The 27,036-nt window shown below is 35.3% G+C and overlaps 5 protein-coding genes and 1 long non-coding RNA gene across 7 annotated transcripts; 4 read left to right on the forward strand and 2 right to left on the reverse strand.

Annotated features, from left to right (window-relative positions):
• Positions 1-475: 475 nt before the first annotated feature.
• Positions 476-2,535, forward strand: LOC107003220 (methyltransferase-like protein 13). Its single transcript, XM_015201514.2, has one exon. The coding sequence runs from the start codon at positions 867-869 to the stop codon at positions 2,268-2,270; it is 1,404 nt and encodes a 467-aa protein (XP_015057000.1). The 5' UTR covers positions 476-866; the 3' UTR covers positions 2,271-2,535.
• A 1,396-nt stretch (positions 2,536-3,931) lies between these two features.
• LOC107003221 lies at positions 3,932-4,574 on the reverse strand. The gene has a single exon (XM_015201515.2). It carries the CDS (start codon positions 4,471-4,473, stop codon positions 4,009-4,011), a length of 465 nt encoding a protein of 154 aa, XP_015057001.1. The 5' UTR covers positions 4,474-4,574; the 3' UTR covers positions 3,932-4,008.
• Positions 4,575-5,417: 843 nt separating this feature from the next.
• On the forward strand, positions 5,418-7,073 carry LOC107004327 (probable bifunctional TENA-E protein). The gene is made up of 3 exons (XM_015202547.1): positions 5,418-5,579; positions 5,674-5,900; positions 6,503-7,073. Exons 1-3 carry the CDS (start codon positions 5,418-5,420, stop codon positions 6,816-6,818), a joined length of 705 nt encoding a protein of 234 aa, XP_015058033.1. The 3' UTR covers positions 6,819-7,073.
• Positions 7,074-7,812: 739 nt separating this feature from the next.
• LOC107003378 (probable bifunctional TENA-E protein) lies at positions 7,813-11,219 on the forward strand. Its single transcript, XM_015201695.2, has 3 exons — positions 7,813-8,030; positions 9,984-10,201; positions 10,472-11,219. The coding sequence occupies exons 1-3, from the start codon at positions 7,887-7,889 to the stop codon at positions 10,785-10,787; spliced, it is 678 nt and encodes a 225-aa protein (XP_015057181.1). The 5' UTR covers positions 7,813-7,886; the 3' UTR covers positions 10,788-11,219.
• Positions 11,220-14,141: 2,922 nt separating this feature from the next.
• Positions 14,142-24,913, reverse strand: LOC107004531 (transcriptional activator DEMETER-like). 2 transcript variants are annotated; one of them, XM_015202748.2, is made up of 21 exons: positions 24,745-24,913; positions 22,897-23,597; positions 20,647-22,341; positions 19,784-20,227; positions 19,580-19,670; positions 18,589-19,490; positions 18,233-18,501; positions 18,061-18,140; positions 17,900-17,984; positions 17,738-17,829; positions 17,596-17,664; positions 17,443-17,479; positions 17,244-17,326; positions 16,320-16,841; positions 15,944-15,980; positions 15,781-15,838; positions 15,323-15,462; positions 15,156-15,221; positions 14,942-15,056; positions 14,807-14,845; positions 14,142-14,643 (listed from the first exon to the last, which is right to left on the reverse strand). In XM_015202748.2, the coding sequence occupies exons 2-21, from the start codon at positions 23,495-23,497 to the stop codon at positions 14,465-14,467; spliced, it is 5,604 nt and encodes a 1,867-aa protein (XP_015058234.1). In that variant the 5' UTR covers positions 23,498-23,597; positions 24,745-24,913; the 3' UTR covers positions 14,142-14,464. The 2 variants fall into 2 exon arrangements, with proteins under 2 accessions (XP_015058234.1, XP_015058233.1); XM_015202747.2 differs by having other exon boundaries at positions 18,233-18,504; positions 24,745-24,912.
• LOC114074916 lies at positions 15,960-16,380 on the forward strand. Its single transcript, XR_003575281.1, has 2 exons — positions 15,960-16,086; positions 16,289-16,380. It is a non-coding gene; the product is annotated as an uncharacterized LOC114074916 (long non-coding RNA).
• Positions 24,914-27,036: the final 2,123 nt, after the last annotated feature.

A 27,036-nucleotide genomic window follows, 5' to 3' on the forward strand; every position in this document is an offset into this window, starting at 1 on the left:
CTTATAAGAAAAGCAAATAACTAAGAGTTAAAAGTCTTTTTTACCTTATAATTAGTTAACCATCGACATATTTTAGTTAATGGTCATATAGTAAATATACCGAGTTATCAAAAGGTGCGGCCCCTTGTTTCCTTGTTTGGAAGAAACACCCTCTCCAAAAAGAAAGATAATTGTTGTGAAGGGATAATTTTACAATGAACATCTTGTTATAGTGATGGTTGTTGATTTTTTTGTTGATGTCATCATAGGTATAATATTGTTATAAAAAGTAAAATATAACATAAAAGGCCTTATCTAACAATGAAATTTGATTAGAAAATATGATTAATCGAAAGTTAAATATGCTTGTAAGGATTAAAAATGAAATTTATTGATAATAGAAAGGCTAAACTAGTGTATTTAGTCATAAACTTTGGAGATTTATCTGAAGTATCTACTATTTAACTATGAAATTCAAAAAAAAATTGAAAATATAATCTTCAAGTATTTTCAAGTTCTCGTGCCAAACAGATACTTAAATTCCAAAAATCATAATTTCAAAAAAAAAAACTCAAATTTCAACTTCTAAAAAACAATCCATAGCCAAAAATGTTTACTTTCAAAAACTCAATTCTCGTGTCAACCAGGTTTTGGAAAAACTTCCGCCCTTGTATACTAAAATTCAAAACAAACTCACGTAAAATGCATGTATAAACTCAATTTAAATTTCAAAGACTCCAAAATCTAGAACAATTTATAGCCAAAAACCGCAACTTCAAAAACTCAAATTTTCGAATTCCTATAAACTTATAAAGGCATCACATTCTTCCTTTAATTTTTTTCACCTTATAGAACTTTCCCTCCTCTTTCAAGAAGAACAAAAAAAAATGGCTCTAGATCCAACAGCCTTCAAAACCATCGTCCCGTCCCGGTACATCACCTTCACAATCCCAAATCCATTGCTTCATCTTCATCACTTCAATGCTTCTCAACTCCGTGTTGCAGTTCTTGATTCTCCGGGGCCTTCAGAACCCGTTCAAATCGCTGCAATGTTGGTTCCGATCGGTCGGGAAGCTGATTGGTATTTTTCAACCGAACAAGGTCATCTACAACTCATACTTAACTTCCCTCAGCTCTCTCGACTTGTTTTAATTGGGAATTTACCGAATTCGACTAACCCCATTTCGTATAATCCCCTGTTATGTACCGATGGTGTGGTGGGTGTGGCGGATTTGGCTGTTGTTGAAGAGAATTTGATGCCATTGTTGATTGAGTTGATACCCAGATCGGCATTTTGTCGAACAGGTGATGGGTTATGTGAAATTCCGTTTTTGAGATATGAAGATGAGGTGGTTCGCAGTTTGGTGTTGGATAGATGTGTTGGGGAGTTTGTTGGAGAGATTTTGATTGAAGATGTGGAGTTGGAATTGGAAGATAAGGGTGTTAGAGAGTTTAGAAGGAGATTGAGGTTCAAGAGAATGCCGAATTTGGTACAAACACAGATAAAGATTCAACCTAAGAACCTCGATTTTGTTAACATGGAGGGAGTAGAATTTGAGATTGTTGATGACGGGGTTTTGGTTCATCCTTATTTGACTCCAATGGTGGCGGGTCTTTCAGTAATCCGATCATTCTTGGACGCGAAAATTGGAAATGGGATAAAGCCGAAAGCTCTGTGTTTGGGTGTTGGAGGAGGGGCACTTCTTGGTTTTTTAAGCTCTCAATTAGGATTCCAAGTCTTGGGTATTGAAGCTGATAATGTTGTTTTAGAAGTAGCAAGGAGATACTTCGGCTTAGAACGTGGTAACTCGATACGTTTATGTGTTGGAGATGCACTAGACATGATTGGGAAGTTTGCGACTCAAGTTGAAAGTGATGGTTTTCGTGGTTACGTTTTGAAGAATGGTGAGCTTTTGAATGATTTCGATTGTAAATTTGATGTGATCATGGTTGATTTAGACGCGACTGATGCTAATATGGGTATGAGTGCTCCTCCTTCAGCGTTTTTCCAGAAATCCGCGTTGTTGGCTATAAGAACATTGCTTAGCAAAGATAGTGTTGTCATCATGAATGTGATTCCTTCAGACAAGACATCTTACAAGCTAGTAATCACTGAATTCAAAGAAGTTTTCGCGCAGTTGTATGAGATAGATGTTGGAAATGAAGATAACTTTGTTCTTATTGCCTCTGCTTCAGAAATCGAACATGTCCCTGTTCATCGTCAAAGTAAATTTCTAAAGAAGTTGAAACAAGTATCAGGATGTTTTCTGGACTCTATAAGATTGATCTGAAAGGGTTGTTGGTTGCTCAAGTAAATTTGTGCAGCATATGGAGTGATATTTTTTGCTTAAGTTTTCGATAGAAACAATGAGCCAGGACAAAGGCAAATCTAATAGTTTTTTGGACGATAGAGAAAACAAGTTGTATAAAGTTCATTTGAGTTCAGAGAATTACAAACATGAATTTTGCTTTCATATTGGTTGTATTTGCATTGATAGAAAGTTTGTGCATTTTCCTTAGGAGTTTAATACGATGTTTGCTTGGTGGAATAACTAATGCTCATGTATTACTTTAATCGTCTGTGGCCCGCCCTTTGAACCAATCACAGCTTTCTAAGCTCGGTGGATAATGAGCCAGTTCCTCTACCCGTCTCCACTTAAATACCATGCTTCGCTTTGCGTGGTGTGGGGTTTGAACGTGCGACCTAAGTCACAAATCCTCCACCTTTTACCACTCGAGCTAAGCCTCGAGGGCATAAAGATATCTAATTAAGACAAGTTCTTTCTAGCTTTGAAAGGTGTATTACAACCAATTCATTTTTATCTTGAATGTACTATTAGATAAATAGGTCAAACCAACAACGATAAACCCAATTTTATCCTACAAGGCGGTGCCTTGGGAAGGTAGAATATAGGTAGACCCTTACCCCTGCCTTGTGGAGGTGAGTTATGCACTAGCCGAAAAAACGAACCCGAGTCTGTACCAGGGAAGGGTACTATTCTACCACTAGTGCTTGTTTATTCAGAGATCAAAGCATCAAAAGAGTTTATGTAGTCACTGCTTTTAACCTGTTTACACAGAAACTGTGCAACTCCAGTTCATGCAGTTTCTTCCACAATTGCTGCAGCTCACAGGTTCTCCAGTTTAGTACCTAATGCAGGTGATCAGAGTAGTATCTCTTTCAGCTCAAAGTCTCTTCTCCAACTAACTTGAGCTCAGCTACACACGACGAAAACTTAATACCACCTATAGTGTATCCATTCTTGATGTCTCGTAATTAGGCCATGTACTGAGTTAAATCGATTACTTGTTTATATAATTTGAAATACGATTTGGGAGCTGTAATCATCCATGGATGAATCAAGCTTCTCATTTCACTCAGATAACCCATGGCTGTTTCAAGCTCAATGCAGTATTCTCTTCAAGTCTTCTAAAACAACCACAAACTATTCTCTTTATCCTGATTTATGTATGCATTTTGGCATCATCAACCACTCATAAGGCGGAGCTAGAAGCAAACGTATGGATCTAACCAACTAGTTTTAGTTTAAACTATCAAAAAATTTCACTAAATACATACAAAACTTAAATTTAGTACCAAGTTACTAACACTAAATATCGTCAACCTAAAGTTCAGAACCCATAAAGTTCAAATCCTCATTTCGCCTCAGCCAATCATTGAGTTCTCATTTCTCAAAGATCCATTAATTTTGCCCTTTTTTCTAATGCTTCCTCTGCTAAACAATTGATTGGTTCTAGAACTTGCAAGTAACTAAACGAAAAACAACAACACACCCAATGTAGTCCCCACAAAGTGGTGTCTGGGACGGGTAGAGTGTAGTAAGCCGACTTTACCTACCTCTGAGGTAGAGGGAGAGGCTGTTTTCGATACACCTCGACTCAAGGAAAAACAGTCCAAAGCAGTCCAAAAAAGATAAAAACAACAAGAGGCTGATAAAAAAAGGAACTTTAGTATATAACCAATTTCAAGCTAAACAAAACAAAAATACTATCTTTACACTAAAATAGCTAAAGCAGAGTAATAAGAATGAAAATTAAAAGAGCAGCAATAAAAGAGTACTTAAGAGCAGCAAGAAGAATAGCCAAAGCAATCACAAACAACTGCCACAATATACTTACACTAGCCCATGTTAACAGACCCGTTAACCCAACTGCCACAATATTATCCGGGTCAGGATCCAACAAAAGATCCATCCATCTCAAATTCAATCTGGGTTTTCCTCCACCATCACCATTACCATTATTGTTACTTCCATTCCCATTGCTGAAACCATTGTTTTTCAACCCATTTTCTTGCTTTTCAGTATTGTTGCTCCCATTTTCAGCTGCAAAAACAATGAAGTGCTTTCTTTTAGGGCAAATCTTTGATTTGGGGGTGTGAATTGGGGAAAAAGGGAAATGGGTTTTGGAGATTGAGGGGTTTTGTAGGATTGGTGGTGAATAGGAGGGGGATATGTACATTGAAATTGCCATGAAAATTGATTAGAGGCTCAAGGTAAATGGAGAGGAATCAAACAAAAAGGTTTTTTTTTTATTTAGCTAAAATTAGGATTTTGACCTCTTTAAGCACTTTGGTCCTCAAAAACTTATAAAATGTTGCTCATACACCTTACTTTTATCTCTTAAAACAAAGGAGTTGTGGTAGTTTTAAAGTATGGGCATTAACCATAATGAATGAATTTTGATCGCACGGTAAAAAGCGTTTCACTCTTAATTAAAGATTTTAAATTTAAGCTTTAGGTATGAAGAAAATTTTAATTGAAACTTTTAAATAACAGGTTGAGATCATAACTTAATTTAAATACACGAATTTCAAAACGTTTAAATCAAAAGTAGTAGCTCAAATACTTAATCCTTTAGTCTGAAGTAGTGAGATTTATGCTCATTGCAGGGGTTCTTTACACTTGAATAATACCAAGTCTCTTGTGCCCTGACTCTTGATCAGATAAAGTTATTCATCTTATGACTCACAACGAAAAATGAGTCTTGCAACGAGATACGAATATTCCCACGGTTCCCTATGATCCGTTCATGGGTTGGGTTAGGGGAACATTCGAGTAATTGCCTTTGCAGATTCATGAGCATTATTCCCGGTTGGACTTAACAGAACGTGATTCAAATTTAATCAAATTTCAAATCGAAATTTTAATGTGTGTTTCGAACACCAGATGAATAAATAAATAAATAAAAAGATAAAAGTCTATGTTTAGTAGAAGCTGGAGGCTTCTCAAAGCGGTGGAAACACTAATTTCCTTAACACGTGTCTATTCTATTGCTTGACACTTCTAATTCTAATTACTAAAAGCACCCAACATGAAGTATATAAAAATGGGTAAATTCTAGTACAAGAACAATATGCAACTATAGAGAAAAAAAAAACTTGTTATCATATTAGGAATTAATTAATCAAATTAGATATGGAGGAGAAAAATAATAATGATTATAAGGGAAAACAATTAACACAAATAGAAAAATGGATAAGAAAACATAAATTAGAGTATAGTGCAGCTACTAGACATCCATTTATTTATTCTATTCATCATGGTTCTATTGATTTCTCTTGTTACAAGAATTGGCTGGTAATATTATGTAAATCTTTTTTAGTTTAATTTTTATTTTTTTTCCTTTTTATTTTTTTTATTTACTGTCTTAATACATAATTATGAAGTGCAGGAAAGGGAATATTTGTTTGTGAAAACAGCTTTGGTACCATTTGCAGCTAGTGTTTTGGTTAAAGCTTGGAAAGAGTCAATTGATAGCTATGATGTTGAGGTTATTTTGGCTTTTTTGGCTTATTTGAATGATGAGATTTCTTGGTTAAAACAAGAAGCTCCCAAGTGGCATATTTCCTTGACAAGTGTGCTTGTTTATGAACACAAGCCCCTCCATGATTATTTTAGGTAATTACGTTTTTTTATCTGGTATTCGATATTCATATTAGTTCTGTGGCAATTCAAATAGGTTTTGTTTCATTCTCGAGTCGTAAATTTTGAAACTTTTGATTTTCTTAGGAAAGAGATCTCAATCATTTCATTACAATTAACATTGATACTCTAACTGATTATACCATTAGTAATACTTAGGGGAGAGTCAATTAGGATTTGTTTTGGTTAGGGAAGAGATAATACCAATTATTCCACCCAAAATATGTTGTATTTTAACTAATTACTACTATTAGTAATACTTTATTAACCTTTAGTTAATATCCAACAATAACTTGGTACCCTTGAATATTTAGTGGATATTTTTTTAATGTGTGTGTGAGAGAGAGAGACTTGGCTAAACATTATATTATTGCCTAATTGTTTTAACTAGGCAAACATTATTACCATATGTTATAAATTGCAATCATTACTAAATGACATAAGTACAAATGGTATTCATGACCACCATTTCTAAAGGTTAATTATATATGTTCCATTCACTTCTTGAAAATGTTAATTTTATCATATATTTTTTAATTTAATTATATGATTTTCATGTAATTGCTTTTATAATACAGTTTTTTCGAACGTTTGACAAGCCCAGACGTGAAGTATACAGAAGCAATAACCATTTTATGGGCAGTGGAATCAGTTTATTACAATGGATTTAAACATTGTTTAGAAGAAGGAAATAATACTCCAAATGAAATGAAAGAGGGATGTAAAATATGGGGCAATAATAATTTCAAACAATATTGTGAATCAGTTGAAAACATAGCTAATCGAACGCTAGAACAGGCGTTGGACGAAGACGTATCGAAGACTGAAGTATTAATCCTTGAATTTCTTGAGAATGTTGTTCATTTTCGGAATATGAACCTTGGAGGAACTTAAAGCTTTTGTATCGTATCGTGGTACGTACTATAGTTCAATGTTTAATATGGTTATCGTTACTTAGTATGTTATCGACTTATTTCCTTGTATAGACCATGTAGAAAAATGATGTATATCAATGTACATGTATAGCTAGCGTGAGTGTGTATGTGTGTGTATATATATAGATAGAGAGTAGTGTGTTGTGTTAAGTAGTGTTGATTATACTTGTTGTTTGTCCCTTCTAATAAATTGTGGAACTTGTGTTCACTTACAAATCAATTATTATAAGATTTGTGTTATAATCTGAACTTTGTATTATAATTTCGCGTCGGAAAGAGTAGTGTGTATTTAATGTTTTACCTTTATATTTCACAAAATAGTGTTAGTTCTGATATGAGAAATTATTTTCAATTATACATTTTGAAATTTTTGGAAATATTACCCAAAGTATAAAATTTAGTTTATCATATTTTTTTAAATTCTTTATCATTTGAAGGTATTATAGATTTTTTTTCGATATATGATTTTATTCGATGTATCGAGACGTTGAGTGACGTATTTGAAATTGAGATGGAAGATATCGACATGTTAAGCGATATATTTGAAATTGGAACGGAATTTTAGTATTTTGAAAATGAGTAAGAATTTTCTTTTTTTGAAAAAGAGTAAAATATGATCTTTTCCTTCTTAATACTATAAGATTTGTATGAACATATATTTCTCAAATCATAGACATAATACATAAATGTATTTTTTGATTTAATTATTGTTTATATTTATGTTCTTTATTTGTGGGACTACACAAATAAATATTTAAATTTGTATCAAATGGCTCTTACTATACTAGCAAAGAGCTCTCTCCTTCGCTTATTTCGTAATTAGAACTCACAATCTCAAAGTTGAAAATAAAAGATGTTGAACTAGCAACTCGAAAAACACTAAAGCAGGGCAAGTGTTGTCTGCCCCGACCCGGCCCATATCCGTTTCTCATGTACAGTGCCTCAACTACTCCACTATTTTCCCAAAGAAAAAACAAATAGTCCCCGCTCCATAGCGAAGGAAGAAGAAGAAAGAGTTGAAAAGAAAATGGAAGAATCTAACAAAGAGATATTGATGATCCAAAAATGGCTAAATCAACACAATGAACTCTACACTTCCGCTACCAGACACCCATTTACTCTTAGCATTCGTGATGGCTCCGTTGACCTCTCTGCTTTCAAAAGATGGCTGGTAATTTAATTTTCCCCCAAATTCTTATGTTTCTTCACTTAAGTTCTTCTTTTACTTGTTAATGGTACTAAATATGAATTTCATGTTAATTGAGTGATTCAGTTAGAACTATTTTAAGTTCCACTTCGATCTAAGTCACACTCCAAAAGCTAGCTTAACAAGCTATCATTCCGGATCATTCCCGATATAACATATCCTCATGCTCGGATGGCGGTATATTCATAACTCCCCATAAGGTCTGTGGCTCCAGGGGCGGAGCATTATATTTATACATGGTTAAAATAATATTATATATATATATATATATAGTAGATGTCGAAGCTTCTTGTGCTACTTCGTGGATCTATTTCTACAGATTTTAAATCCCTTATTTAAAATTCTGGCTCCGCTCTCTGATACCATGTTAAAGCAGATCTTTGACTTAACTCATATAGTAACACTCCAAAAGCGAGCTCAAAGAGAGGATTGTCCAAATCATATAATGAACGGAGGATTCTCGTCCAAATCCAATGTAGGATTATTGTTGAAGCAAACTCGATTTCATAATAGAAACATTCACATATTATAATCACTAAATTCTAGGTTTTAACAGAAATTGGAACTAACAAAGAGAACTATTCTAGAAGATAACTAGAAGGAGATAGAGAGACATACACTCTGACTAGACAGTTCTCTCAGCAATTTGCATAAATCATTTTTCTCATCCGTTGTTCTTTTAATTAGTTGTTAATTGGGCTTGGGTTCCCAAATCAATCTTTGAGAAGGCCTTCTAATTTTACTGCTTCTTTTCGGCCCAATAACTAGTTGTGTGGCATCCGTATAGGTATCGATATTAGGCCGAAGTTGGTTCATAACAATTGTCATCAACACCCCTCACGTTTGGATCCGAACATTCTTTATCTGGGGTTTCACTGTTGTCTGGTCAGAGCATGACATCCAAGGACGGGGAGTATATTCACAAATTTGACCCCTTGTCCTTGTGCAACCACTAGTTTTACTATATAGTGTAAAATAAGTTTAGAGAAGGAATTATTCTTTTCAAGGATAATAGAGGAAAAGACTTGTGGAGATTAAAAGTTACATCTGATGCTAATTGTGTAGTGAGTTTGCTGAGCTTTTTGTGGATCAATGTCACTATTCTTCTCCGGTGTCATTTACCAAAACAATGATCTCGTTATTGCCTATTCTAGCAAAACAAGAATATGGTAATTTATGGTATATTCTTGAAATCCATATATCTAGAGTTGTGGCAATGGGGGTCTGATCTGGTAATATGCCAATTTTACCACTAGTAGACAGTCACAAAACGATTACTAAGTTCATAGCCTTCACAATAGCTTCATCGATATTATCTACCAAATAAAAGGTTTGATTAGGAAGACCATCTAATTCTCGTTAAAGGGGAGAAAGTTGCTGCTTACTATCAATGACTCCATGTACTGTTCTAAAGCATTTAAGTTTGGACTACCTTCGAGTTGTTCTAACTATCTTTATTTGATTATTTCTGTGAATACTGTGGAGCTGAACTGAATGTACTGACAGCTAACCTCAATATATTATTGTTTCTGGCCTGAAAAAATTAAAGATCTGATGGGAGCTTGATGACGCTTTAGTATTGTATTAATTTGCACAAGATAATTGACATTACACAGCATATCTACTCACAAACTCCCAAACCACATACATTCCTAGGCAGTGGTAACTGCTGCTACATATTCAGCTTTAGTGTTTGATACTGCAACATCATATTCCGCAAACTAATCAGAGCTTGATGGTTTTGATTATTATGTATTGTGCTGTAAGCCTGTAACGATAATCTCCGAGTGTAACACTTATCTTCTCTTTTTTTGTTTCTGCAACTAAAGTATGTGCCTTGTTCTGTACTTCTGTTCAGCTTTCTTCTTGCAAGCACATGAAATTTTCTATCAGTTATGGATTAGATGTTGGATGCAGGGACAAGATTATATATTTGTTAGAGCCTTTGTTCCTTTCGTAGCAAGTTTACTGTTGAAAGCTTGGAAGGAGTCAGATGACGATTCAGACATAGAGGTCATTTTAGGTGGTATTGCTGCGCTGAACGATGAGGTATCATGGTTCAAGAGAGAAGCATCTAAGTGGAGTGTTCCGTTATCCGCTACTGTTCCTCAAAAGACTAACCTGGAATATTGCAGGTATAGTCATACACATTTTTCGTAATCAGCAGTCTAGTTCTAGTGGTTCTTGTCCCGCTACTATAATCTCTATGCTTTTGTCATAGTTACTATGAATGATTTCCGTTCCACAAGTAGCATTCCACATTGATTGTATCCTCCCCACCCCCATCCCCACCACCCCATGCCCCTCCCTCCACAACTTTAGGGTAACATTTTCCTTCGTACCGAACATACTCAAAGTGCTAATCTGATTTACCACTGAGACATTCTGTTTCATTGACTGTCCAGATTTTTGGAAAGCCTAATGAGTCCTGAAGTAGATTATACAGTTGCTGTTACAGCCTTTTGGGCAATTGAAGCTGTGTATCAAGAAAGTTATGCTCATTGTTTATCAGATGGTTCTAAAACCCCAGAAGAACTAAAAGAGACTTGTCAAAGATGGGGCAATGATGGTTTTGGTCAGTATTGTCATACTCTTCAAAACATAGCTAATCGTCGTCTTGAGAAGTCATCAGAAGATATCATCTCAAAAGCTGAGGCAACAGTTATACGCGTTCTGGAGTATGAAGTTGAGTTTTGGAACATGAGTCGCGGGGAAACCTAATTAAAGTGCCTCTTACCCCCTCCGCCATTGCTCATGCAGTGATCACATTTCAACTAGTTTGAGATCCTCGCGACATTTTTCTATGCTTGACATATGAACTAGGATGATCTGTTGTATTGTATACAGAAACTTTGAGATCAACTCGTGCACACCTTGACTATTCCGTTACTGTTTACCTACTACCTCTCATCAGTGGTGACTTTGAATGTGAGGTCAAAGTGGAGCTTCACAGAAGAAAAACCGCAGTTTGATAATCTAGTTTGAATATAGTATTAGATGATTGAGCAAAAATAAATCAATTTCTCAAAGTAAATGGATAATGTTCATCTCATTATTTATGATGTATTTTCTTTTAGACAAAAAATGGATTCTATTCAGTGGCGTACCCAGAATAATTGATGATTTATAAAGTGAACAATTTTTTCTCCGCGATACATGTTTGCATATACCGAGGCCTCGTCTCAACATAATTTAATATATTGCAAGTTTTGATACTTCTGTATACGACTAAATATATTTGACCTTCAATTAATTGGAACATGCACTTCGATTTCTTTACTTGTTAATATTTCACAGATTTACCATAATTATTAGTTATTCATGTATTATGTTAAGTTTATATTATTACTCCATATTCAAAGATTAAATATATTTAACGAATATCAAGAGAACTGAAATATATATAGAAATCAAAAAGTGTTTGCTAACATTATTTTCTAAGAAATATAAGTAATTACTGATTTAAAGAAACTTTGGAACATTACTTTGTTTTATTTGATTTAATAATAGAGAATTAGTCAAACGCATTTTTCGATGGAAAAGAAAAAGAGCAAAAAATAATTTTGGAGCGAAAATAAAAGGCGGGAATGTAATCAAATAAATGCGGCAAAACAATAAACTTTTCAAACCTTAAGAGTTTTTTTTTTTTAAAAAAGCTCTTCAGACGCGAGAATAGCTTCGCCTTCAGTTTTCCGACGAGCAGTCTGAATCGGAGGCGCCACATTTTCCGATCAGAATTATTCAGGTAACTTTTCCGGATTATTGAATCGGTCTGTAACTGTCAAATTTAAATGTTATAGTTGATTATTTAGGCTAAATTTAGAACAATTCTTCAAATTAAATCTATGATTGACTGTATGATTACTTTCATTGTTATTGTTAACTTGAATAGTTTGAAAATAGTCCAAATCTCGAGATCGTAAACAAAAATGCAAAGTGAGCGTATCTAAGGTTCTCGTTTCTCCTTTTTTTTAGCCGAAAATTTGATGAAAACAACAGATCTCCCCTTAGCTGGTGGCTGTGCTTGATGCCTGATTTGACAGTGTTGTTTACTCTGCTCCAGAGGTAGTTTTCATTTGCCAGCACGTAGGTGTTTTTTCGAAAAGAGAAAAAGAAGGAAAGTATAACTAGAAATGCTGTCTTAACTGAACTAAGTTGGAGTGAAAAATTGTTAGTATCTCAAGTATAATTGAGTGAAAATGATTCACTAAATCCCAGTTTGAGTTGCAAAAAGGGCCTTATTAGAGAGATAGCTAAGTTAAGACCTTTTGACTAATGTGGAGATGAGAAAATTAAGAGCTTGGGGAACGTTTGTTTTCCTTAAAAACGGGATCGATTATCCTCTTTAGCATACTGATAAGTCAATAATGATTGTTTGTATTAAGGACTTTATGCTTCTAAGTGCCAAAAAAGGAGAATAATATTTAGGTTGGTGTTGTGAAGTCATTGGTCGACTAGAAAACTATAAGGTTATGAGGTAAGGTCAGCTGGTTAAGGAAAGCTCAGGTTATGAAACCATATATTTCTGACTTGGTGGATGGTGTATCAGTTCCAGAATTTGGGAATTTCAAATGGTTGCAGGGAGAGCTGTGCATTGTTGCTAATTTACTCCAAAAAGTTCAATGGCTTTAAGAGAAATTTTTTCTAGCTGATATTTGATTGCATTTCATATAATTTGTAGTGTCATTTACTGCTATGCTGTTTCTCCGAAGGAAGAGAGAGAGGTACTCCTTATTTGTAGGTTTAACTTGTCTTTCAATTTGGCCTATCAATTTTGACTGAGGACATGACCCTTGATAGGAGGATGTAGAGATCGGAGATTAAGGTAGAAGACGGCATATTTCTTTCCCATTCTCAAGAGTATCAGTATTATTCTTGTTTTCTCCTTATCGTTAGATTTTCATTGCTACATGTTATTATTTATTCTCATTACCTTATTTTCTTGCTGTTGTTTTTGCTTGTTGCTGCTGCCTCTTTAGAAAATAACTTCTCTAGGGGTAAAGTTTGCAGACATTCTACCCTCCTCACGCCCTACTTGTGGAATTACTCTTGGTTTGTTGTAATTTTCACTAACTTGCATAAACTTTGCATTCAAGGGTCTATTGAAAATAACTTCTCTACCTTCTCAAGGTAGGGGTAAAGTTTGCAGACATTCTACCCTCCTCACGCCCTACTTGTGGAATTACTCTTGGTTTGTTGTAATTTTCACTAACTTGCATAAACTTTGCATTACACCCTTTCTTTTAGTTTCATGGTAACAGTGTTACAAAAACTAGAAAAGAGCGCTTAAAGCGCGATGCGAGGCGAAGCGCAGCCCCTGCGCTTTTATTTCCTGAAGCGAGGCTTGAAAAAGCGCTCACGTCTACTGTAGAAGCGAAATGTGCAAGAAAAGCGAGAGCGTGCTTAATTGGAAAAAGCGCTAATTAGGTTTTTTTCTAAAAAAACTGTAAGTTTTTTTTTTTAGCTTCTGAAATCCTTACGCGACTTTACATACCACTTTCGCGACTTCAAATTTATTTTTTTGACTGCTGCGAGGCTGCGACTACTGCTGTAAGTTCTCTTCTTCTTAGCGCCTGCTCTGCCACTTTTTTTCAATTTTTGGTTGCTGCCAGACTGCCACCGCTGTAAGGTTCTCTTCTTCTTCTTTGCGAGGCTGCTGCTACTGATTCTTTTGTGATTTAATTATGCTTTTGCTTTACGTGTTATGACTTATGAGGATTTTTGACTATCTATTTACTTTTAATCTAAGAATATATTGCTTCTATTCAGTTATTTAATTTTTAAAAATTTTTATACTAAATATCGCGCGCGCTTTGATCCTCACTTCCCAAAACACTGTGATAACATGGAGACGGTTTTGGGTCTTCAAGTGGCTATCTGAAGTTTGAGAAGAGTTGGCAATAATTTGCAGAGCCAATTGCTGATAGGTGATCCATTTTCCTATCTTAATTTTTCTTAGTTTTGTATCCTTGGCTTAGACTGAAGGATATCTATATTAAGTTATTAGGTGAAGGTTCAATAGTATGCATCTTCAGTTAACCACTTGTTCCACATAAAAATGAGCCTGTCAACATGTAAATCAAAGCAATAGTCATTTCAGGGAATGAATAAAAAGGATTTTCCACTACAATGGCATCAACTGTTTTCACATTCAAACTATGAATGTTACATCTCAATTTTCCTACATCTATCCTTGTTTTCTATTTGGTAATTCTTGAACAATGATGGCTCAGTTTGTGAGCATAAATCAAAGAATAAGAGATGCTTATTGTACACCACCCTTTTTCGCCAAGGGTGACTTCAATTCTGCTTCTGTAAATTTGCATCTCCGGTGAGGTTATTGAATGTCATCACTATGTTAGTCATCAAATTCTTATCCTACTCCTCCTTGTGTTTCTCTACTTTGTATGGACAGATATTGGTGAGTTGAAACCAGCAACCTTCTCTGCAGCTGTTCCCTCCTTTTTTTTGTCATCACTTCTATTTTTGACCATCTTACTAGCAGGGAAGTGCAGTCTAGCAATGAGAGGTCGGGGGGCTCTCATCTCTCGGTCAAATCCCCTTACACAGACAAATCCTGCAAAATGACATTTTCAAGGACAGTTTAACATAATCTGACTCTAGGAATCAGGTAACTCGATCACATCTTTTACTTGAACAGTTTAGTAGTAGCACATATTTAACTCAGATCCCTTTTCTGTATCTTTTTAAATATGAGAAGCAAGAAAAGTTGGACTTACCTCTCCAGAAGCAGTACTGAATTTGTTCTGTTGACAAGCCTGATAAACCATCAATGTTTATGTAGTCAGTAACTTAGACTCAATTCTTTAGTCATAGATCAAACCACAATGTTTTTCCTGTAAATTTGCTGGTACCTTTAAAAATTGTTGAGACAGAGGTCCCAAAGTACACGGTCCTTTTTGATAGGGACCATAGCAATTTTCGCGGAACATGAATCGGATCAAGACTGGATTTATGATCCGCAAATACCTGCACAGTATAAGATCACATACAGTTGCGCTTGTAAGTTTTGAAGCATCAACATAGACTCTTGAAAATTGTGATCAGATGACAAGGTTTGGAATTTACCTCATTAACCTGGAAGTATGTACCGTTGAGTGGGAAGCTCCCTCTCATTGCTGTACGGCATGGTATCTGCAATAAGCTAGGGTTTCAGTGGAAAAAGGCAATGCTAGCTTATATAGTTCTTCTACAAGTAGTGACTTTAAAGGACAACGAATGCCTGGGCCACTCACCAGTAGTGTGCCTCTTACGGTTTGTGTGTTTGCCTCTCTTATGCCATTGCACGAATAGCATGTCGTCTCATTGCACAGGTTTCCTAATCCACTATGATCACACTTTGTTTCAGGAGGTTGAATTGAATTCACAGTCTCACCTGGTTGCAGTAGGAACAGAAGTTAAAACAACATAATCTACAGCGGACTAGAGTTCTAATCAACCATTATATTGTTATATGTAGTCAGTGATGAAAAGGGAGGAAAAAGAGACAAACTGGTCAGTGTGTCCTCCCATACTATTTAGGGCAAATTTTGGTTTCAAAAGCTAAATGTTGCTAATGTATGGTTTGGCTTCAGATTAGAACTATGGTGAGAATCAGGGACACAAGTTTTCTCCATTCACTAACTGTGATACGTGTGTATTAGTTGATATCCCAGAGAAGATGATACTGTTCAAAGAAAATTCAGTTGCATACCTGGTGTCCATATTGCCAGAAGGTACGGACTTGGATCATCAGGTTCTCTTTTATCCAACTGTATTGGAAGATTATTGAGTCATAATAAAGCTTAGTTCTAACCAACTTTAATTTATTTTTATGAAGAGCCAAATAATTGAGCAACAGAAGATAGACAACTGACCTTTTCCAACAATTGATGGGAATCTGGGAGCTCATAACTGCAATATTAGAGTATTGATCATTAGTTTTGAGTAAAAAATGAGACGACTCAATACTCAATAATTGACGGTATTGAGAGGTTTTGTGTATGTGCAATACAAACTGGTACTGCAGCTTTTTACATCTAATAATTCTCTCTTTTCATTGCAGTGCAAATTTGTGTAGATATCTGTATTGCACACTCTTTGCTGATTGTCTTCTTAATTACGTACAGTTTCAGATTCAAATCAACTCCTACTACAACAATACTATATTCTCCCAACTCCTTTTTATGGCATACTTATCTTGTTCTTACATATTTACACAGGTAAACATCTAACAAGAGATTAGGAACTTACACTTGGTGTTCTGTCCGTAAGCGGCCGACATTTTTCAGCTTGGCAGTAGGAATTGAAGCTGCCTCTGGATTCAAGGCCACCAGAGCTTTGGATACGTCGCCTTCTTTATTATGCTCTTGTAAAATAGTCTCCAAATTGGTGGTGAACTCTTTCATGTTGAGTTCAATCAATGGAATTTCATCAGGATCTTCAAAAAACCCATCCTCAATATCACTTTCTAATAGTTCTGGCAATGGTTCTGGTGTTTTCGGCTCCTCAATAATAGGTTGACAGTTGTTGGTAACGACTGTTGCTTCTCTATTCAATGAGTTGGTCATCTCTTGAGGTATTGGCATTGACTTTTCTAGGAAAGAAGGTAGGTCACCAGCTTCAATTGGAGCATATGGGTACGCCATTCTTACTTCAGCTGCTGGGGGTAATAGCATGGGCTTGAATGCAGCAGCTGCATTTCCCTCACTAGGGATCGGAACTGCTGAACTCACTATACTCTTCTCCTCTGGGCCAGGAAGGGCAAGTCTTGCACTGCAGGTAATTTTTTAAACGTTGCTCAATTTTCATAGAAATTAACTTAGTAATAAAAGAAGTAACACATTGCCAGATTTTACATCTCTAATGCAAGCGACATCTGAGGAACAGTTTTCGAGCTCTACTAGCCAAATTTTGAATTATTTTGTGATTTGAACTTAATAATAAGGACTGTTTGACTGACATCGGTATCATCATTATTATAATTTGTATTAGACAAGTATGGTTTATGTTCTTAGAGTTGCATTTTTAAACTTATGTTCTTTCGTCCCCAATTTTGTAGGTGACACCAACTCTTTTATTTTGAAGTTACTAAAAAGAGGAATAAGAAAATCTTAAGGTGACCTTATGTTCTGCGCTTCACTAGCAATTTGAAGATAGGAGATATGGATTACTAACCTTGCGTAAGCACTAGCAAAGTGTCTGCATTCAGCTCTCAGTGGGCATGCATTACAGTTAGGCTTACTTTTGGTGCAGAAAACCTGTGTCAACATTGGAAGTCAGCCATAATTATCATTCTTTCTGATGAGGGAGAAAAACTTCCACAAAAATTGTCATATGAGGGCACATTCAACTTGAAAAGCTCAATTAAAGTTACCTTTCCAAAGGTAATCATGTGGTAGTGCAACTCATACCTGTCAACAAACATAACTCTATTAGTGATACATCCATGGGTATGTTAGAGCGCCTTTTTAGCTTATTAATTACTTGTGTAACCAATGAAAGTTATTATGAGGTCTAGAGAAAGTACAGTGTTCTCTGATCAAGCTTGCAGAGTCGTGGCCAGAGATACTTCTGAATTGACTCCAGAATTGGATACCTGTATTGAAGCATGAATGATAACCCATATAGTAGACAAAGGACAATTTTGAAGTTTTGCTTTAATAACTTACAGTTCAAGAAGATGCAACTGCAGGGACTCAGGAAGTGGTTGGAGAGGAACCCATCCTAATCTCACAGCTATTCGTCCAACATTTGTGTCAACCTGACAAATTCAACTTTGAGTTCTAGATCAAGTTAGTAGATCATTGCACATTCTTGAAGGTGGAACTTACTGGAAAAGCAAGGTTATGAAGTGTTAATAGCCGCACACATTCTACACTTTTCAGACCCAGTCCACGAATACTCAAAAGATACTCTCTGCAGACAGGAATTTTTTTAGGGGCAGATAAACTCAAGAAGGTAGAAAACTTAAGTGTAATAGCAAGGAACTTACTTCACTTTGTCTGGGGCCACATCTCTCAACCATTCTAGGTCAATACTTCCATGATCCCTCACCAGTCTATCGAGGAAGTCCTGCACAATAAGCAATTATGTTTTTATGAGAATTTACTTGTGAAGTTTCTCTTTCTCCTTGTAACTAATGGATACATGTATAGTGCTGGTACCTTAATTCGCTCTGCCAGCATGTTGTTCATCCCTCGTTCCTTAATAGCATCAGAAATTTCTTTAACTGCTGCACTTCTGACTGCTTCGTAGTTCAATGAGTCCATTGCATCCTTGCTTCTTTCTTTTTTCCCACTCTTTGATTGGACTTCCTTTCTCAAGCTATCCCAATCAAAAGCTTTCTTATCTCCTTCCTCAACTTTTCTTTTTCTTGTCTTTGAGATGCTGGTGCCTGTTATACTGGGTTGCTTGCTTGAAGGATAAGCCTGACCTTCTGCATGGAATTTGGTTATATTGCAAGAATTTCTTGTATGTACTACAAGGTAAGGACTACAAGATTTTGGGATATCAGGATTACCTTCTTGTCCTTTAGCAACAGCTTCTGAATGGTTTACTGATTGTCGGATACAAGAGCTTTCTAGTTGTGAGGCCATTGCCATCTCATTTTGATGGGAACTTACAGAATGTTGATTATCTACCTTGCCAGGTTGCATTTCCACACCTCCTATCTCTTCCATCCTTGGTGCATGAATAAAGGGATGTGTGGTCCGCTGAGCTATTAAAGGACTTGAACTTCCTGCTATTTGTTTCATCCTTTTGCTCATGTCGATTTCTTTCTCATGGCATGCTGTTTCATGTTTTCCAAATTCTGGTGTCATGTTCAACCAGGAATTACTGGCAGATCTTATTGGTATCTCTTGGACCTGAATATGCGGATTAATTGGATAGCCATGTAAATATGTCTCTGCATCAAGATTTTCATTATGCCCCATATCTGCTACAGTTTCTATCTTCTGATTCCCAAAGACGGGCAACTTTTTTGAAATCCCATTCCTCATAAAGTGACTCTGATATTCCTGGAATGCAGCAGTCCACTTTGTTGGTGGAGAATGGCTTGCTTGAGTTCTGTCTTTGTTCAAGTTGGGTGAACTTGGTCGGTCTTCACTTTCTAAGTCAGATCCGGAGCTTGACCTGAGTTCTTCATTGGCTTGAAGAATGAGAGAGTCAGGAGAGTTTTGTAATGAAATGACTTCCTCGTCAACTCTCTTGTCATGCTCACTTACTAAATAAGCTCTAGATGTATGAGTGTGGTTTTCCATTCTGCGCTGTAGTCTAGCTTTATGATATATGGTAGTCCCATCTGGATCTATTATTTCGACTTCTGGTTCCTCCACTACTATGTTGCACCCATCTTGGGAGAGGGTATTCTTGGTGCTTGTTGGCAAGGGGAACTTGGCTGCAAGGCACATGAAAGCAGAGCTGCAAGAAAGGGTATGTTATTGAATTTTCAACTTCTATTTTTAATTAGATTGACTATGTTCTTCTGATTGTAGCTGACCATCAATTACCTTGAGAGATGATCTGAAACATTCTGTGTGAGGAATACTCCTATTACTGAGTCGACTACAGATCCCTTCCAAGGCGAGAACCTCCTATCCCCTGCAAAGCTTTTCAAATTATTTGTCTATTTGGAGTTGATAATTCACGATAAGAACAATTCTAATAATATAAGGACAGATGTGTGGTAGAGGAAATGAATGGTTGTTTATTACCTTGAACAAGGCGCATTCGTGCGACAAAAGAGTCTACCCGTCCACGGACAACTTTCCTTTCATCTTCCCACCATTTTTCGTTGTCCTTGTCCATTGTCTCTGCACTTTCTTCCTTTCCCATTAAGACGTTCCATAGTCTGTTGGTCTCTGGGTCAAGGTCCACTCTGGGCCGTGCTTTACGTCTTTTGATAGGATCAAATCCCTCATAAGGGATAATTGTGCCACTGCCCTTGTATGGAACAAGGGCTTTTTGCTCCACTTGAGCAGCATTTTTCTTGCTATTACTGATAAAAAGGCGTTCCAACTGCTGTGTGATTACATCAACTGATACTGCATGTCTGTGTGTTCCTTGTAAGCCTGTGTCGACTGACACTACATGTCTTTGTAATCCTTGTAGTAAGCCTGTGTCGACTGACACTGCATGTCTGTGTGTTTCTTGTAAGCCTGTTTGACAGAGTTTTTAGTGATTGGAATCTTAGTAAGCATTTGGACATAAGAAAGATGTGATATTTGAAAAAAAAATAGTATTTGAAATTAAGTTGAAAATTGTATTTGGAAATTTAAGTGTTTTTCATGCATTTAACTTGAAAACTAGATGAAATATTTTTGGTAGAAAAGATTTTTCTTCAACAGTTTTTAAAATTTTGAACAAAAAAAGAAAATTCATCTTCAGATTTTTTTTGAAAAATCAGCCCAATGTAAAATCAAACAATGCTCTGATTATTTTTTTTCATGAAAAGGAAAGATATTCCATGGACAAACCACCCCATCATGATTCTTCACACTTAGTCTAAGACTGATGCTACATTGCTGGTAAAAGAAACAATAAAAGCAAGAGTGATGCCATAGTTACAAAAGGATACCTCTAGCTTTTGTCAGGTGATGTTGGTCAGCTCGTGAATTCTTGTTCTCTCTTGGAAGCAGCTCCCCATAATTGGATAGTTCATTGGGTGATGTCTTTCCCATGTTCTGCTGCGTTGGCATCTTCTTGTGAGAATTTCTTCTCTCAATGTTTTGTACCACCATGGCAAGACTTTGGAGTTGATACTGATGATTCCAATTTCTGATTGTGGCCTGTACTTGGGATCCATGGATTTCAGCCGTCTGTTGGGGTATGTGCTGTGGTATTTGCTGTGCATAAGAATGCATCTGAGATGGGTTTGTTTGCTTTTGCAAATTATGTTTAACAACCATGGGACTAGCACAATGCCTACTACCCTCCTCACTGGCTCTGTTATATCTGCTTATGCTCAAGCTGCTTGACGGGAACTTTGTTGAGTCATGAATTGCAGCTGCAGTGTAGGAAGGAATACCAGATGAAGTGCTGCAGTTTCTTCTGCTGTTGTCATTCCCCAACATTTCCGAGCACACAGATCCCATCTGGCTGAAAGTTCTTGGTTGAAATGGGGAACTGGGGCACTGATCCCTCTTGGATCCTCTTCCGTCGTTGTCTGTGTATGCTGTGTCTCTCAGAAGTAGAGGCATCCTACCCAGTGCTAGCTGTCTTGGTTCATACAGCTGAATGCTGTTTGGATACCTAGTGACAGTTCGCATGCTTAGACTTCTAGCAAGAGCATTCAGTGCCTGGTTATTTCTTGTAACTTGATTTGCTGATGGAAGCGGCGATGCCAATTCTTGTGGCTTTTCCATTAGCAATTTCTCTGCAATTTCTTCTTTCCTCTGGTTTTGCCCAGCTGATATTGCAGTAGCCTCCATGATAGCCAATGACAACTCCATGTCTTGGGAATTCAAGTTCAAATCGAAAGTTTCTTTCTTTTGTTGATGTTTTTCTGGGTGGTGCATATTGATACTTGGTAGGCTTTCATCTTTTGTTATGTCTTCCAAGTCAAAATCTAGCATTTTCCGACATGTTTTTTCTGTCTCTCCAGCATCAGGAACTTTGTCCTTGTCAACGACTTCGGTTTGTTGAGTTGTTGAAGCATTTGGGTCCTTTCTGCGGACATACTTCCTTTTTCCTGATGGGTTCTCATTTGGAGTGCTATTTCTTTGGGCAGCGGACTCATTAACTTCGGTTTGTTCAGTTGTTGAAGCTTTGAGGCCATCTCGGCGGACATACTTCCTTTTTCCTGATGGATTCTCATTTGGAGTACCATCTCTCGGAGCAGCACGCTTCGGAGTTCTTTTGGTTTCCCCTTCTATTACTACCTTCGGCCGGTGTTTTCGCCTTTTGGGAGTTTTTGATGCTGGTGTCTTGTTTAGGTCAATGTCCACATTACCTACATTGCCATTATCAACCTTTTCAGTCAATGGTGAATTGACAACCACTGAATCTGTGACTCTCTGTAACAGTTTATCAGAGTGGTGATCTTTGGATTTCATAGACCCGAGAACATTCTCCTGCCCATCTTTCTCAAGGCTAGACCTTTCTTGTATCGGGACATTTTGTCTCTCAAAATGCTGGTTGTCATTGAAGTGGTTATGATCTGGTGTTACTGGTGCAAATGTGAAGAAACTATTTGTGCTTGGACTTGTACCAGCATCTGGTGCCACTGGTGAAATCAAGGATCTATTGACCTGATAAGGGCTTCGCATACCATCTGTAAGGAAAATAGATTAGACAAACTTGTGATTCAGATTGAAATATCATGATATATAGCTATCAAATGGGATAATTTCTAAGCTTTTACATCACTAACTTGCGATCAAGATGCATATCTAAATAACTTTTATTAGGAGTAACTTGATACTACAGTTAGAATATCTAGTACATATATGGAATTCATACAAGTACTAAGAACTTTTATAATGCAATTTGTTGAAGAAGAAAGTTATGCTAATATATCGTATCTATCAAAATAAAATAAAATGTTATGCCAATGTATTGTACTCCGTAGTCAGTAGTTGTATGGACTTCCTAGCACAATCTCTGTTGAGATTGTAAATTAGGGCTTGAGTACATTGACATGCATAAATCTTGTTAATGAAAAAAATAGCATGCTTTTTTTCTTTTTGTTTTGACTGTTCCTAGGCATTACAATGCAATATCTGAAAGTGTTCCTGCCTTTCATGTTTTTTCTTTTTCTGCAAACATAAGCTTGAAAGACCTTATAAACGGTTATGTTCTTGCAATACTAACATAAGAGTAAACTCACCAAGTGGTAGGTGCCGATTGTAACAATCAAACATCTGGTTTGGACTTTTAAACAGTTGACTCTCATTGAGCACTGTTTGACCTGCAGCTTTGAGTTGTGTCTGCTCATGTCTTCGGTCAACTTGAGCATACGAGTTCCGAAGGATCGGTATGTCACTACGGGTGCTGTTGCTTGATCTTCCATGGGTGGAGATCCTATTCGATTGGTTCTTCATCCCGATGAGTTCTTCTAAAGAGTTCACCCTTGTGCAAGCAGGCTTACTCTGATCTGGTATGTTTCCGCAGCTATAGGTATCTATATCGGAGCTTCTGTTACGGACTACTACATCAGACCAGTGACCAGTAGACCCTTTATCCCAACCCACAGACGTGACAGGATTCTGAACTACTCCAGTTTCAGAAGCTGGCATTAGTAAGAAGTCACCATACATCCCGAGCAGGTCCGGCCATCCTGTCATCTCAATCTGATTCCGTTGCATTTCAGCTGGAACAAGATCTGGTAATGGCAACACAGGCTTTTGCTGACTAAAAGGAATCCGAGGATCCCCATTTTGGACACCTCCATTCTCTTGGGGAGTTGAAAACACTCCCCCCGGATTCATCCTTCAATTGTAAGTCTATTCTTCTAGGCTGTCTAATTCATCCCTCGGGTCTTCGCTTTCAACTGTTCAAGACGGGACAATGTTTCAACTCCCTGATTCACTGTAAGACATACAAATGAAAAAAATCAATCCATAACTGCTCCTAAGTAGAAGGTATAAACACATGAAAAATAACAGTTCTTTGATATGAAAGCATAAAGATTTCATCATGCATTTAATGACAGGAAATTTGAGAAAATATCAGAAACATAAATAGGCAGATCCAAAATCTAACCTCAGTCAACATGCCACAATGACTGAACCCCAATTAACAAGTATTATCAAATTCCAAATAATATATATTTCATAAATTATAAACAAATCACTATATGAATATAAACTTATAACGATTAACGAATTCTATACACTTCCTTTTGGTTTCTAATCCAGTGTATGTGGTACCCAACATTAAAATCCGACTAATTTATGTTTTCCCGTACCCAGGCTTGAAACAGAGATCTCTGGTTACGGAAGAAACAACTCTATCTGCTGACACACCGTTTGGTGGTGAGTTTTATGCACTTTACTAAATCAAGTCTCTGAATTTTGTTTTCTGCAGTCTTAAAAGGAATGAAATTTCTACCTATACATACACCAATGACAAAATCAACAATTACTATTTCCAGTTCATTGACATTTTTTATGATAAACCCAAATGAATCATCAATCAGATAACAAAAAAATAAAAAATGTTGCTCATTATAGAAACTCAATCTCAAAAAAGGAAAAACTAATCCACTTTTCAGTTTCTTTCTCATTTCCATCTTTTTACTGTCTGTTTACTTATCATCATCATATCCACATACCAAATCCATAAACAAAAAAAAAATGTTGTTTACCAATTAGCAAAATCTCACAGAAAACAGACTTTCCATCAATCCATCTATATAATGGAATTCATCATTAATTGACAGATTTTTCTTCCTTAGAATTAGAAGAAAAAGATTGAAATGACTACAAAAAATTCAACATTCCCCAGAAATGAAAGAGAAAAAAAATAACTAATTTAGAAATCACACAGAATTTGAGGAAATTCAATTCCCCATAAACTTCACCCAAAATCTACAAAAAAATAGTTCTGAGTTGAAAAATGATCACACCTACTTTTATGGATGTTGTTACACAAAAAACATTAAAACAAACCAATTACCAAAAAAAAAATTAAAAAACTTTAGAACAAAATTATTATATTTATAAACTAAACTTACCGATCTTTAGCTGAGTACAGTTACCGGAGTGAATTTGTTTAAGAACCAGTCAATGCCGGAGAGCCAAGGTCAGTCTTCTGTTAAAAAAAAAAAGGAGAGAGAAACAAGAGAAAATGAAGGACAAGTTAGAGAGAGAGAGAGAGAGAAAGAGAATAGAAGAATTGGAAAAAAATAATATCAAGAAATAGTACACAACCTTTGTATACGTTAAAGAAAAATGTTGTTATGTTTATGCTTGTACTAATTATATAAAAAAAAAAATTGGTTTGGAGTTGAGAAATGAATAAATATTTGGCTAAAGACTACATTCAAAGCATAAAATCTTCATTTGTTACTAAGATTAATAACCATATATTAAAAGTGTATATATGTTTAAGATGCCAATTTTTTTTATTGGAAAGAATTATTTATTGGTGAGTATTGTTTTAACAAATAATACTATATATATGAATTTAATTAATAATATTTATTTTATTTAATTTTGATCATGATTTCTATACATTAAGTGTCACGTAAAAATTATTGTTATATATTTAGTTTGATCGTAAATTTAATAATTTGGACATAATTTCTATTCTTAGAGCATGCATGAAATTGCTATAATGTATCTATTTTGATTATTGAGATATAGATGTTGATCGTAAATCAAATACTATATTCATACTTTTAATTTAGCGTTTTTGATTTATCATGTATTATTTTTACCATTGGAAAAAAGACGTAAATTCAATATGTGAATTAGATATAATATTTATATTTTTTATTTGTAATTTATATAATTTATCAGTGGTAGATAGACGTTAGACGTTAGACGTTGATAGTGTTATTACTCGCATTAAAAAATGAAGAAAAAATTGGTCAAGTTTTGACGAAATTTAATTGAAAGTAAATTTTATATGTTTATCAAATATTTAGTCAATATTTTTTACTCTGCTTTGATTTTTAATACTTTTATTTTGACCACTGGTAGAGAAACGTTGATAATGCCGTTATTAACATTAAAAAGAAGAAGAAAAATTGATCAAGTTTGACGAAATTTAATTGAAAGTAAATTTTATAAGTGTATTTAGTCAATATTTTTTACTCTGCTTTGATTTTTAATACTTTTATTTTGACCACTAGTAGAGAGACGTTGATAATGCCGTTATTAACATTTAAAAAGAAGAAGAAAAATTGATCAAGTTTGACGAAATTTAATTGAAAGTAAATTTTATAAGTGTATTTACTCAATATTTTTTACTCTGCTTTGATTTTTAATACTTTTATTTTGACCACTGGTAGAGAGACGTTGATAATGCCGTTATTAACATTTAAAAAGAAGAAGAAAAATTGATCAAGTTTGACGAAATTTAATTGAAAGTAAATTTTATAAGCATATCAAATATTTAGTCAATATTTTTTACTCTGCTTTGATTTTTAATACTTTTATTTTGACCACTGGTAGAGGAACGTTGATAATGCCGTTATTAACATTAAAAAGAAGAAGAAAAATTGATCAAGTTTGACGAAATTTAAATTGAAAGTAAATTTTATAAGCATATCAAATATTTAGTCTCTATTTTTTACTCTGCTTTGATTTTTAATACTTTTATTTTGACCACTGGTAGAGGAACGTCGATAATGCCGTTATTAACATTTAAAAAGAAGAAGAAAAATTGATCAAGTTTGATGAAATTTAATGGAAAGTAAATTTTATAAGCATATCAAATATTTAGTCTCTATTTTTTACTCTGCTTTGATTTTTAATACTTTTATTTTGACCACTGGTAGAGGAACGTCGATAATGCCGTTATTAACATTTAAAAAGAAGAAGAAAAATTGATCAAGTTTGATGAAATTTAATGGAAAGTAAATTTTATAAGCATATCAAATATTTAGTCTCTATTTTTTACTCTGCTTTGATTTTTAATACTTTTATTTTGACCACTGGTAGAGGAACGTCGATAATGCCGTTATTAACATTTAAAAAGAAGAAGAAAAATTGATCAAGTTTGATGAAATTTAATGGAAAGTAAATTTTATAAGCATATCAAATATTTAGTCTCTATTTTTTACTCTGCTTTGATTTTTAATACTTTTATTTTGACCACTGGTAGAGGAACGTCGATAATGCCGTTATTAACATTTAAAAAGAAGAAGAAAAATTGATCAAGTTTGATGAAATTTAATGGAAAGTAAATTTTATAAGCATATCAAATATTTAGTCTCTATTTTTTACTCTGCTTTGATTTTTAATACTTTTATTTTGACCACTGGTAGAGGAACGTCGATAATGCCGTTATTAACATTTAA

This window comes from Solanum pennellii, chromosome 11, assembly GCF_001406875.1.
Source record: "Solanum pennellii chromosome 11, SPENNV200".
In the NCBI taxonomy this organism is placed as follows: Eukaryota; Viridiplantae; Streptophyta; class Magnoliopsida; order Solanales; family Solanaceae; genus Solanum; species Solanum pennellii.